Raw genomic sequence first — 13,577 nt, forward strand, 5'->3', positions numbered from 1 at the left:
AAAAAAAGGCCACTACCCACCCCAAAGGGCCAATCTTTAATGAAATTACTGATATGACACTTGAGCAACAGCCTGAGGCTCCCATATCAGGTAAGAACTTTCCCTGTGGATGCATTCAACTCAGCCGTAATAAAACCAACTAATCTAAATAGATTTCAGTTGGATCACAATATGACAACATATGACTGATACATGGAAGGACTCAGTTGGTTTTGTTGTTCTAAACACACTTAAGTTCATTTATAAGATATCTTTGAAAAATTGTGGGGTTTTTTGTATTATTTCTGGAGACATAACAAGCTTTATAAGAAGTATTTGGCAGTGGATGTTTATGTCTAATATAACCAACAGAGAAATAAAAATTGCACATGTAAGTGGGCCCTACTACTCATTTAACAACATAGATTATTATGAGCTATAATAGACAAATATATTTGCTTATTAATGAAATATCAAATATGAATAGAGAGCTGCCATTTGCATCATAGAATGTAACTTCATACTGGCACTCACTATTTCAGAATTATTTATTTTTGCCCCAGGAGGCAAAGCTCAAAGGCAAAGACAAGACTTGCTATGTTTACTCCTGATCCAAGTTAGACACACAATAATAAGTGCTAGCTGAACTGAAATGAAAGGTGGCATTGTAATCAAATAGTGCAGGACTTTCATGCAAGTTTAAAGTTATAAATGAGAAGATGGAACCCATAATCAAGAAGTGTTTTCTTTTGTACAATTGATTCTCTGCCTGGCTGCCAACCACCTAAAATACAAAGCCAATCAAATTCCACCTGTGGAATAAGAATATAAGATATCTCTATATAAAATTATCAAAAAGAAAAAAGTGTTTCATGTCTTAAGTAAGCATGAAATATTTTAAAAAACATCATTTATTGGATGTTCAAAATTATCAAAAATTCATGTAAAATTTTCTAAATACCTAACATACCATTTTCTCCATTCTCCAATTTTTATGCCAATCCCATCAAAAATCTGAACTTTTCTTAAGAAAATCTGATGGCTCTACAAATAATAGGGGCCTAGAAATTCAGTATACAAAATTCTTTTGTCCCCCCGCCTTCTGTCAATTACATATTTTATCTAGAAAAGGAAAAAAAACTTAAACAAGTGATTACAATAGTGTTTTGGATATTTTATTGTGTTTTCCACATAGATAAAAATAAGGCTCTTTTGACAAAAAAAAAATCCATTACAAAAACAATCTATAATAAATCAATAACATAAAATTTAGCATTAAGTCAGTCAAGTATTTTGCATTTGAAATTCAATATCATGAATCTTCAAGATTAGTGTTTTTTGGTGACATAAAAAAAGACTAGTAGGAAGGAAAAGGACACCTTATCAACATATAATAATCTGTGAAGTTTTTAAAAATTACAATGGGAAAACACACAGTATAGTTACTTAGGAAAAGCTATTTAGGAAGACTTAAGTGCATCCGGTGGAGTAGACTTCAGATTACAAAATAGTTTTAAATTTGCCCAGAAATTTAAGTGTTAAAAATATTTTTCTCCTTATTCAAATTCATGTACTATTTTTGACAGATAAGTAACCAAAGACAGAAACATTTTACCTGCATTTTAAAATAATAGATCTACAAATTCTAGATCTACAAAAAGTTCCTGGTTTGCATACAAAGGCCAATGTTTGGCCTTCATTGATCCATTTCTATGTAGTTATAAAAATACAGTATCAAAGTTTTCTCCATCACCCCACAAAACTAGGGGAAATATTTTAAGTCTTGAGTGTGTGAATGTAGCTATGCAGACACTCAAGTGTGCAGAACACAAACATCACTCTCCTAGGAAGATTATTTTCATCACACTGTAAACATTTCTTCTATATCTGGACAATAATCTTTGGTATCACTAGCTATTGTGCTTTGAAAGAGAATTATGGGATTTCTGTAGCAGTGCTACATAGACATTTTAGAATATAAATAAGAAAAATGCACTTGGAAATAAGTTACAATTAGCTGCTTTTGCATAATTTTCAAAAACTACAGTGTATGCCTAGTCACAGTTTTATGAGAAAAAATATCTCCTTTTCAACTCCTTAATTTTAAGGAACACTTAATCATTTTGGTTAAAAATCCATTTTTGGAGTATATCTGATGGATTGCATAACACTAAACTCGGATGCTCTCCATTTGCTGAAAGGCACATTTTTAAGAATGGATTATATAGAAGTTGATCCTGCAATAAAAGAAAACACAACAAACGTTAAGTTTCAAGACTCATAGCTAAGTGATAAATACCAACATGACATTATGGTCTTATTAAAGCTAAAGGGAGAATTGCATTCCAAATGTATATCTTTCTTAACTTTAAATCTGCCTAAGATGAATCATGTTTGATAAAATATGATGGGTTTCTGATGTAAACAACAGTGCATACCACTACTGATCAACTAATATAAGGCATTAAATGAAAAGAGAGGTACACAGAGCAAGGTCTGAATCAAGTTTTCAAGCAAAAAACAATCCACTGATTATATATATACATATATGAGAAACTCCTAAAAATCATAAATCATAAAAGCCAGTCTTACAATATTCTGGTATTGCACTAAATATTTTTTTTTAGTTAAGTGGTGGTATAGTCTAGCCAAACCTTAAGATGTGTTTTAAAACAAGAGATTTGTCATGCAACCTCTCAATCCTACATTAATGAAAAAGTACTAAAATGGAGAAGAAAAATTAATCACTTCACATTAAAATATGAACATTTTTTTTCTATGCATGCCAAGAAAAATAGTGACTGCTGCAAAAAGTATTGTAAGAAACCCTAAAACATAAAAATGGAGTAACTGTTTTTAATAATTCACAGAAGATCTTGAGATACATAAACTATGCTTTAATCAAGCAACTTTATGATTATTTTGTTCCTAGGAGTACTTAATTCATAGGTATATTCTCTTATCACATGGGTAGAAACATATAAGAAAGTTAATAAAGGCAGAAAAGTTCTAATGGATAACAATGAACTATATTTCATGCATTTTCCTAGATAAGCAATTAGAGCTCATCAAAATCATAAAGTAGTGGGTGAATTAACTGCATTGAGGTACCTTCTGGATCTCCCATATCTGTTCTCCAGCAGCAACTGTCTTGTGACCTTTATAGGCACATGCCTGTAGCTGAACGATGCCTTGGACAGCATGAAGACACAGTTCCTTCTGGATGTTATGCCGGATTTCACGCTGCACCGAATATTCAAAGTACTGTGGAAAAAGGGTGCCGTTACTGATAAAAGCACCTGGTGTGTTTGTTTGGTTGCAAAACAAAATTAGCCACTCAAGGAATACTAAAGGCATGCCCCCCAACAAAATATTACACTAAGAAGTTATCAGAAACATAAGCTGAGCATTTATGAGAGGAGATACTATAGTCCTCCTTCAGTCTATCATCAACAGTGGTTACTTAATGAACAAGGTGTTTCTCTCCACACCAGAAACTAAGTCATCAGGTAGAGCTGGACTAGCACAGGCAGGCACACTGCAAAAAAGGGCCTCTGAAGCTCCATCAAGTCCTTGACTGGTCTTCTCTCCTCAAAATTTTCCTTCACTCCTTCATCTCAATCAAAGGCACTTGCACTAAATTAGAAACTACAGGCACTCTGTATCTGTTTCCTCAACTGTAAAGTGGGTAACTTAAGAGTTCCTCCCACAGGATTATGAAGATAAATGGATTAGAACAAAGACTATGAAGTGGTAAGCAGCTGATTCACTTTAAGCTGTTGTTACTATTATTGATGCACCCAATTAATTAGTCTCTGAGTTTTCCTCTCAGATGTTATCATCCTGTCCATTCTTACTGTTGTATTCTTTTCTTTCTTAGACCATAAAAATTTATACTGCAATGCCTCCAGCTACCTCCAATTTCTCATCCTGTAATGCAGCAGTCCTACCTGCTGTCAGTTGGTCTTTCATAGCAGTGGTCTGATCCCCTACTGGCCCAGCTTAAGTGCATTACTGCTGTTGCTAAGATAAACTCCATCTTCCTTAATTGGTGCCTGAAATGGCCAATTTTCAATCTTGCATCAATGATTGCCCCAGTGGTATACTCTGCTCCTGTCATGCAACTCTACCAGTGCAGAATACATGCGTCCATAACCTATGGCTTTGCTTTGCAGTCTGTGCTGATGTCTGGAAAGCCCTTCTGACCCTTTCCTGCCTGCCTGACTCCTTTTCATCCTTCAGCAACCAACTAGAATATTACCTTCCCTCTTTGGCACTCCCTGAATTTGTCCTATTGTACAAAATTTCACCTTTTCAAGGCTTCCACATACCCACATACGTTAGAGATTACTTTCTATAGTATACTATTGAAATTGTGTGTGTGACTAGCTGATGTATCTACTTAGAACACCCATTATAGAGCAAATACTGAATAATGTTGACATTCTAAAGGTAATATGGGTTAGCACAATTACCCCTTGACCATACAGTGATAGATCCAGTTCACTGGCACTGGCTTCTGGTATCTATATAATCTACCCTCAGTGGATTGATTACTTCAGGTGAAAAAAGATCAAAACTGGATTAAGCAAAGCCCAATGATTAGAAAGATGTATGGAAGAAAATAGAACAGGAGATAAATTGACCCTTTCTTCCTAAAACTGAAAACTTCAGTTACATATTATGAGTACTTAATACTGTAAAACTCCTAACCACATAGCCTGGACTCTACATCAAAATACCTTCTGTTCCCAGAAAACACACATTCCAGGCTCCACTTCTTATTAAATCTCTCTTCACATTCTTCATTTTGTTCTCATTTCTACCAGCTACCTATCTTTTTCCTACTTACCCTTCAAAAACATGTTTCCAGTGTCATCTTTCCCAGGAAAATGTATGGGTACCCAGTCTAATTCAAACCCCACAGCACTCCGAATGCTTTATCTCAAACCCTTCATACTGACTATAGCTGCCAGTTTTGAAAGGGGTTTCCTGAAGGAGTTAGAATCTAAATGGTTTTAAGCCCCTTAGAGTATCTGGCATGCAGGGGTCACTCAGTGAATTTGATTAATGATAAACGAGAGAGAGAGAATTTAATCCTTCTGGGAGTTAACTTGAAAATGGTAAAGAAAGGAAGATAAAATACAGAAACTTAATATGTAATATGTTACCTACCCATAGAGCTAGATAGTAACATTTAGCATTTTAGTATTAACTGGTAAAATAGATGGTAACAAGCCGGGATCTGACTAAAGTGAATAAAGAACATACATTTTGGGGGAGCAGAGGGTGTTACTTAAATAATATCATGGCCCACAAAAAGAGCTTACAATGTAGCTGTGTTGTTATTACCACTGGATATAATTTGCTATTAAATCCCATTAAACATGGGCTTATTTATAGTCTTGTTAAATCACCATGTCAAGAGTCACAAAAACATTAAAAATATATATAAAAGATCATGTTCTAAACATTTCTAAAGGCATGTACTCTGCTATTTTCCCATTTTTCTTTTTACTGAATGGGTAAGCAACTTCGAATTATTTTCAGAGCCAGATTGGAAACCAAGGCAAAATACTTTACAACTTCAGTATCAGTCATCAGTCTCAGTCTAAAAATATGTCACACACTAGCTTACTGGAATAAAAAAAGATGAGTTAGGACATCTGAAAAATAAGTAACATCTTACTTGTATCTGTAGTTGCTAGTGAGAAGGTAGGATTTCTGACACTCACCTGGTTTCCCCCAAGTCCATGACATGTGTACAGAATCAATGGTTTGCCTCCTTGATTATTTTCTCCAACATCCAGGCACAGAGGCTGACTAACACTTTTAATCTAAAGGGAAAATTTCAAATCATAAAAAATTAATCTATGTAGTTTACATTTTCCAATTAATTCCTAGGAAGTAATGTTGTAAAATTGTAAATGTAAATGTAAACTCTCAAAAGGAATATACCAAAAAGTATTCCAACATTTTTCCCTAAACCGCATAAATATTAGTGGCAAGGAGTAAAGGAACAGGAAAATACTTACATATCCAGATATAACAGGATTAAGGTCTGGCACATACACTTCTGGATAAATAGTTTTCAGATACCATGTAAAGTTCTTACACTGAAGGCGGTTTTTTATTTCAAATCTTTTTGAAAGATCACCGAACGATTTCTAGAGAAGGATGAGAAATGAAGGAATGCTTCATCAAAATAGCTCTACTAATGGACTTCAAAGCTCCTGTTTGTGTTTATATTTAGGAAGAAAAAAATAAAATTGTGGTCCAAAATACAAGACACATCTTAACAGCATTTGCCATTCATTTAGGCAATGAGCATGCCTGCCCAATCCTTCCTGGCTTCAAGGAGAATCAAGTATCATTGTAGTGCTGACCAGACAGTATTTCATTCTTCATTTGTGCCACAAACTTCTTTCTACAGTACAAAGATCTCTACTGAAATTCTGTGGGCACAGGAGTGGCAGTGGGAGCATTCTAAATTAATCCCAACTTTACACTTAGTTGTCTGTAGAGCAAGGTGAGAGAAAGTAGGAGTACATAAACAGTATACACAGTGTAACTTCCATTCCCTCGTCAAGAACACAAAAACAACCACTACAAAACAGCACAATTGGGAATACATTTCTTTTTTCTAGTGTAAGAGCCTTACTCTTAATATTCCAAACTAGGCTTTTAGTAGAAAAAGAGAACTTTCTTTTGAAAACATCATTAAACTAAATATGTATTTGCCTAATAGGCAAATTTTCACAGATAAATTATGTTTGATATCTAACTGTATGACAAAAAAGTAAATACTAAATACTCAACTTATCATTTCAACAAAGGAAAATATTTTCTTATCCCAACTTCAATGTCATGAACTCAGGGTTTGACAAAATGTATGACTCTTAAGGATTCTGCTTAGCTCAAGTAGATTTATGTGCTTTATGGCAAGAAGAGGTGCCTAATGGCTCACTCACCCCTCTGTGGGTGACAAGCAGAGCTTCATTTAGTTAGCATCCACTTGCTGCCTTAGCCAAGTAATCTTGTGCAGTACATAATCTACCTAATTTGTCTTAGTGGTCTTGAGTTAAAAAGATTGCAGTCTAACCCAGTAGTGCTCTGAATTTGCATCTTACTGACATGTTACAGGCAGACATCAGAGAACAACAAGAACATACAGTTAACCAAATCTTTCTTTACTACCACTCAAAATGTTGATGTCCTTGACTCCCAATAAATACCACCACCACCTCAAATTAGAGCTGTTTCCTACAAAGACAGGCTCGGGTGCCATTTACTGAAGCATGTTCTGAAACTGTCTGGTTAATCTATACCACACCCAGTGCTTTCATACTGCTGTTCATGTAGATGGAACTCAGCTCTAATGTGCTAAGCATTATGTTTTTGCTGACTAGGTGATCTCTGACAGGTTAGAGACAGGGTCACTGTATGTTTGTTATCATATTCTTATTTCACAGCTACTCTGGGGAAGAGCCAAGGCATGTATTCCATCCCTTAAGTCAGGCAAGGAGAAAGGAAAAGACCTGTCACACACTCCACCTCCAGCTCCCAGACACCACTCTATGAAGTGCCATCCCCACCGTATGTTCCTAAAGGGGCTCTGCCAAGGTACACCTCCAGAGAGTAGCAGAACTGAAACTTCAAGGGGAAAAGGCTTGATATTCCTGTCCATCCTTGCACCACACTGAGACATCTTTTCTACCTTCAGTTTGAAAAAGCACTTAAAACCAATATTTAGTTGTCGATCACATCCCCCAAAACCAGTAAAAAGCACTTTTACTTAATCTAATTTTTAAAAGCAAAATACTGAAACAAGATTGTCACAAAAATATCTTTCAAATGAAAAATGATAATATCAAGCAGAATGTCTGAAATTTTGAAAAGTAGTTTGCTTAATATTTTTTCTTAAAAGAGAAAATGATCATCCTTCAGTTACACATTTTAAGAGTTAAAATTGTAGCTTCAAAAATAATTTTGACAAAATGTTTTGTACTTGAGGCAATCAAGCAAAAGAATATGAGACATTGGTATAGGTTTTTTATTTATCATAACATAATAATTTAGCTTTAACTTACTTGTTTAACAATTTTTGCTGCATCTGTGTTTCTCCTATAAAATATCTCCTTATATTCATCCATCCAGACTTCTGCAAGGCGAACTTGGTTGCGAGCAATCACCTGAGTGCCTTTTGGAAAGGTATGAGGGCTTTTGCTGCGAAAAACATGTCCAACAACAGAGCAAGGCATAATCTCCAACTGCCCACCACATTGCCATACCTGATAATTAATGATATTTGTTTAAATTTACAGTATTTGGGGAAAAATCAAAGTGTTGCTTTTAAATTCACCTTTAACATATTAATAAAAACAAAACAAAGAAGATGTTTACTCCAATTTACAAATAGTCTCTGTTCCCTGCCAGTTCAACATAAGTTCTGTAAATGTAAAGAATAATTTTATTAAACAGTATAAACTCTAAAGACAACAAAAGTGTATCTTCAGAAAGTAGGTTAACAAAATAATGATTTTTGGATTTTTCATAAAAATTAATTCCCAAATTACTTTTTGCAAACAATCATGCAAGTTCTCTAGTATACACAGAAGAACAAAGGCTCTTGTACACTGGCTTCCATCTTATACAACTTACATGGTCACTTCACTTAAACCACAGTGCTTCTCTTCTAAGGCATGAGCCAGCAATCTGGGGATAAGTGCACCCTGACTCTTTATCTTTTATATATTAAATTTGATAATATAAAAGCAAAACAATTGAAAATAGCCATTATTACTGAAATATGGTCTCGTAAATTTGTAAAGTAGTTGGTCATTATACTTATTTGCACTAATTCCAAATAAAACAGAAAATCATGAAATGAATACATTTCACTCAACTGTCTTAATAATTGGTTCTGCCATAAATAATTGCAAGCAAAATATCTGAAAAGAAGTCATGTTTAAAAGTAAATGCTAGTACTAGGGAAAGTGATCACATACACTTTTTTCTTCTTTAAACAAATAAGAAAACTCAGTGATATGTTCCATTCGACAAATTATGCTTAAAATACAAGGGCTAGGGGCTGAAAACACTGAATGAATAAAACAAGACCCCTAGCCTTAAGCAGTCCAAACTGGGATAAAATCATCACTGTCAGTATGTGATGAACCCACAGCCCAAACTTAAAACTAGTTCATTTCTTTTTTCAGTACATTCCAGCCTAAGGGATAATAGATGAATGATAAGGTCATAGCAAAAAAAAAAAAAAAAAAAAAAAAAAAAAAAAAAAAAACCTCATGAAAGTGAATACATAAGATACATGTAGAGACTATCCAAAATCTTCATTTTGATTTTTCATATTAACTTTTAACACACATATTTTTAAAAAATAGCTCATTTAATCCAAAGAGTTAAGTTCAATATACTTTAAAAGTATACACAAATGTTTTTCCACAGACTCCCTTGATAATCAACTCATTTCCTGAAGCACTAGGTTTAATTATATTTGTCTTGGCTGGAATTCAGTAGCTACAAGTGCATTAATTGGTGTTATTGCCTGGACATGGGATTTTAACCAATTCCTCTTGTTACATTGGCAACCATGAATAAATGTATCAAGTTACAATTTAAAAGGAAATATTCTTATTTCAAAAGTTCCAGCAATTAAAATTTAGAAAGCAAAAGAAGTAAAGACTGCATACATCCATAACAATCTGTACCAGCCAAGTAGAGCATAACACATTTCATTGTTTAACATGTGTGCTGTATTTAGTCTCCTAAACTTACTCTGAAAGACATTTCTATATTTTCACCTCCCCAAATTTCCATTTCTTCATCATAACGTCCAATATGCTCAAAATATTCTTTTGATATGGAAAAAAGGCCTCCCGCAAATGTGGGTGTTCTGAAAAACAATCCATTGTCAAACTTTGTTATAAAAACGAAACAAAATTAAGTAGCTTATTTAAGAACTTTATAAGGTATATATTACAATTTCAAATTTTTCCTATACATACTGTCTTTAAAGTCAAGTTTTTTTTGGGGGGGAAAAATAAGTTCTCAGTGTCTTCTCCAAAGTTAGTGTCTTCTCCTAAACTTGTTTTAATATTCTTAAGTGATGATTTATGAGGAAGATATGAGATAAATTTTACTTCCAACTTATTATTCAGTAATATCATGCATGTGTGCTTAAGTAAATTACTTTATTATTTTCTATGTACAGAACTGTGTTCTTTGCTTTTATTAGTATGAATTACCTCAGGGGCAACTGCTGCAAATACAGAGTACATACATATTTAATATAAGATATTACAGTATGAATATAAGACTTTGAGAGCAGTCCTCTTACTTAATTGGGTAGGTTTCATCTTGCCTTCTTTGCTTTTCATGATCAGGAAGTGATTCCCAGCCAAATGAAAGGCTCCAGTCAAAATTTCCACGATTATGGTTACCTCCATATGGAGAAGGTTTGTTGAATTCAAATGTGTTCATATCTATGGAGGCAATATCTGGACTCACCACCGCAGTGTTGTTCTCAGCTATTCTGGCCAGCAAAGGTTCTAACCAACCATAGAAACACTCACCTGAAGAAGACAGAAGTTTAGTTAATTCAGTGAGAACACTGAAGGTTTTTTCCTTTAGTCATTAGCACAAAAATTTATAGAAAAATGAGAATAAGAAAATAATTTATGTTTTGAACAAGTATGTAATAGTGATTTATTTTTTCCAGCTTTCATAAGTTATAATAGACAAATAATAACTTTATGTATTTATGATGTCAAGTTTTGATATATTTATACTCATGAAATAATTGTCACAATCAAGCTAATTAAAATATCCATCATCTCATATGTGCGTGTTTGGTGAGAATATTTAAGATATAATCTTGACAAATTTAAGTACACAGTATATTTGTACTATAGTCACAATGTTGTATGATAGATCTCCCAAAGAGAGTATTTCCCAAATGTCTCTCATAAGGAGAACAGGATGAAAAGGGTAAAGGAAGATTGAGCATGGCTAGGAAAATCTTCCTCCAGATGGTCTTTTTCTCCTAGAAGAAGCAAAATGATACTAATGTGTTTAAGCTTCAAATGATATGTGTCCCTTTAAAAGAGGATATGAATCAAAGTTAACCTTTCCATCTAGTCCCCAAAGTACTCTAATTTAAACCTGTCCCTTTGGAAAACTTCATTTCTCTCTGTAGGGCTTAAGAAAAAGTAAGTGAAAGAGTCAAAATATTCTGATTTTAGCAGTTGAAGAAGAGCCATTCAAATCTGCCCCAGACCAAGACAGTAGGGGTCATGGAGTCCCATGAAAGGTGTAGATTTTCATCATGGGATAGGCTGTCCCACATACTGAGCAAAGCCAAACAATACCTATGCAGTTCTATTCTGGGATCCCCATTGAGGAATATTTGGCAGTCATTGTGCAGAAGGCTATTAGACATATTCCCCAGAAGAGTAAGAATGCCCAGTCGGATCACATTAAAATTTGGATCAGAAGAAGAAATGCTAGAGAACGGTGTTTTCCTTTACAAAGGTATCTTTAGATCTCTCTTCATCTTTTAAATGCCCAGTATTCAGAAAATACAGGATACAACATCTCTAAATAATTCAAGAAAACCCAAAAGTTCTTCTGTAACAATCAATGTATACTCAAAATCGGTTACTGTGTCAAACATAACCTATAGGCTGGCCAGTTCAAAGATTAACACTCATATAATAAGTAAAACCCACTAAGTATATAGTGCAAGTGACTAAATAACATTTATTGATATTTATCATGCCCACTGCACATTTGGGTCCAAGTATACTTTCTAAATATTTTTAAAATGTTGACACTATGGGCTAGGGATGTAGGTCAGTGACAGAGTGCTTATTCCTAGCATGATCAAGTCCCTGTGTTCAATCCCAGTACCACCAAAACATAAAGCAAAATATACAAACAAAATGTTGACACTGAAAAATATTAAAATACAAAGAAAAAAACTAATAGGAACAAAAAATGATGAAACTGACAATATTCATGGAAGAGACAGAAAAAGACATTGGGAAGGGGTACCCATAACTTGGCATAAGAAGGAGTTCATAAGTCTTAAAAAAGAACTGAAGTATAAAAGTTTCAGTTGGGACAAAGTTTAATGACAGGATTGGTTAGACTTAAATAAATTTTCATTTTAATATGTAGGGATTAAAAAATAACAAGGAAATTTTTTTTTCTTTTTTGGACAGACTGCATATGGGGGGAGGGGGGAGAATCCTAGGGAAGGATACCTCACTGGGAAAGTTGGTCATGGCAACATTAAAGTTGAGGAGACTTGAACACAGAAGAGCTAAGAGCTATATAAGTGAAGTTCCTAGGCAGAGCCCTTATCTTTGCTATAATCAGTTGAAAATGTTGTTCAAGATAATGCAATTAGACAGCTAAATAAAATTAACCTCTAAATTTGAGGGAAGGGAAGGGAAGGAAAGGGAAGATGTTCCATCTACACACATACTTACAGTGAGCATCTAAAAATGTGAGCGTCTCAGCTGTTGCTACTGCTGCTCCTAGCAACCGAGCTGTGATCAGACCTTTCCTTTCTTTTTGTCTGACTATCTTTACTATAGAAAATTGTTTTATATATTCTTCTAACTTTTCATGTAAGTACTCTGTAGGGAAAAATAAAATCAGGATTAATGCTTTCTAAATTTATATATACTATATTAAAACGAAAGAAACAACAATGACTCCTCCAAATTCATAATATTAATAGTTGCATGTCTTCTTCCAGTAAAATGAAAAAGTCTATTTTAACTCTTTACTGGGAAAAAGGGGAGGGGGTGTTTCTATGCACAAATCACAACTAACGTAACACATAAAATTATTACACATGCTCATTGTGAACACTTCATAACAAAAAATACAGTGTGTTTGGAAGAAAGTGAGAGACTTAAATGGAGTAGACCCCAGGAGTTAAACAAACAAACAAACTCAGAGTTCAGAACAGACTGACTATGGGAGTAGAAGAAATGGAATTGGGTCAAAAAGATATTCAGTGATTTTTAAAATTGGCATTTACATCTGGAAATATTAATGAAAAATCACCTGCATCAAAAGGATTGATTTTCTGATATTTAGGCAATGATCAAAACGATTTAAGAATAGAATGTTGAGGAAAAGGGCAAGCAGAGCCACAGCATTTTGGGAACATTTCTACAAAGACTCAGCAGAAAAATTTTGGAAGTTTTGGAGTCTCCTGACAGATTTTTCTCCAGCAAAAATATAGAAGTAAAAAGGAGCATGTAAATCAGGAAATGAAAAACAGGCAGAACTGTAATGATGGGTATGTAATTTGAGGTACTCAATATTACAATTTGGATGAGATACATAATAAGCAAAAGTTGAGACAGTAGGTGAAAGAAAAATCCATTAATCAAGTCAATCAAGTGCTGTTCATATTTTTAAACAACATCTTGAGCCTACTCTTTTTGCCATTAAATTCTTGATTCCTCATTAAGTACATAATGTAGTTCTTCAAGTGGTTTTCTTGGGCCTATTCCACAGCTTCAAAAAGATTTAGAAATACAAAAAAAAAAAAAAAAGTC

The 13,577-nt window shown here is 34.0% G+C and overlaps 2 protein-coding genes across 8 annotated transcripts in view; both read right to left on the reverse strand.

The window, feature by feature from the left end:
• The window catches only part of LOC107136895 (sodium channel protein type 1 subunit alpha), a 939,664-nt gene that overhangs the window by 587,852 nt on the left and 338,235 nt on the right, over window positions 1-13,577 (reverse strand). The gene's annotated exons all lie outside the window — the stretch shown is intronic.
• Window positions 1,133-13,577, reverse strand: part of Galnt3 (polypeptide N-acetylgalactosaminyltransferase 3) — a 37,711-nt gene continuing 25,266 nt past the window's right edge. For all 3 annotated transcript variants that reach the window (XM_048812413.1, XM_048812412.1, XM_015479264.2), the window contains 8 exons: window positions 12,492-12,641; window positions 10,337-10,571; window positions 9,775-9,892; window positions 8,070-8,270; window positions 6,015-6,146; window positions 5,715-5,816; window positions 3,091-3,243; window positions 1,133-2,216 (listed from right to left, as the gene is read on the reverse strand). In XM_048812413.1, coding sequence (XP_048668370.1) covers window positions 2,094-2,216; window positions 3,091-3,243; window positions 5,715-5,816; window positions 6,015-6,146; window positions 8,070-8,270; window positions 9,775-9,892; window positions 10,337-10,571; window positions 12,492-12,641 — 1,214 coding nt within the window. In that variant the 3' untranslated portion in view covers window positions 1,133-2,093. The remainder of the gene's footprint in view (window positions 2,217-3,090; window positions 3,244-5,714; window positions 5,817-6,014; window positions 6,147-8,069; window positions 8,271-9,774; window positions 9,893-10,336; window positions 10,572-12,491; window positions 12,642-13,577) is intronic.

This window comes from Marmota marmota, unplaced genomic scaffold, assembly GCF_001458135.2.
Source record: "Marmota marmota marmota unplaced genomic scaffold, marMar, whole genome shotgun sequence".
NCBI classification, from domain to species: domain Eukaryota; kingdom Metazoa; phylum Chordata; class Mammalia; order Rodentia; family Sciuridae; genus Marmota; species Marmota marmota.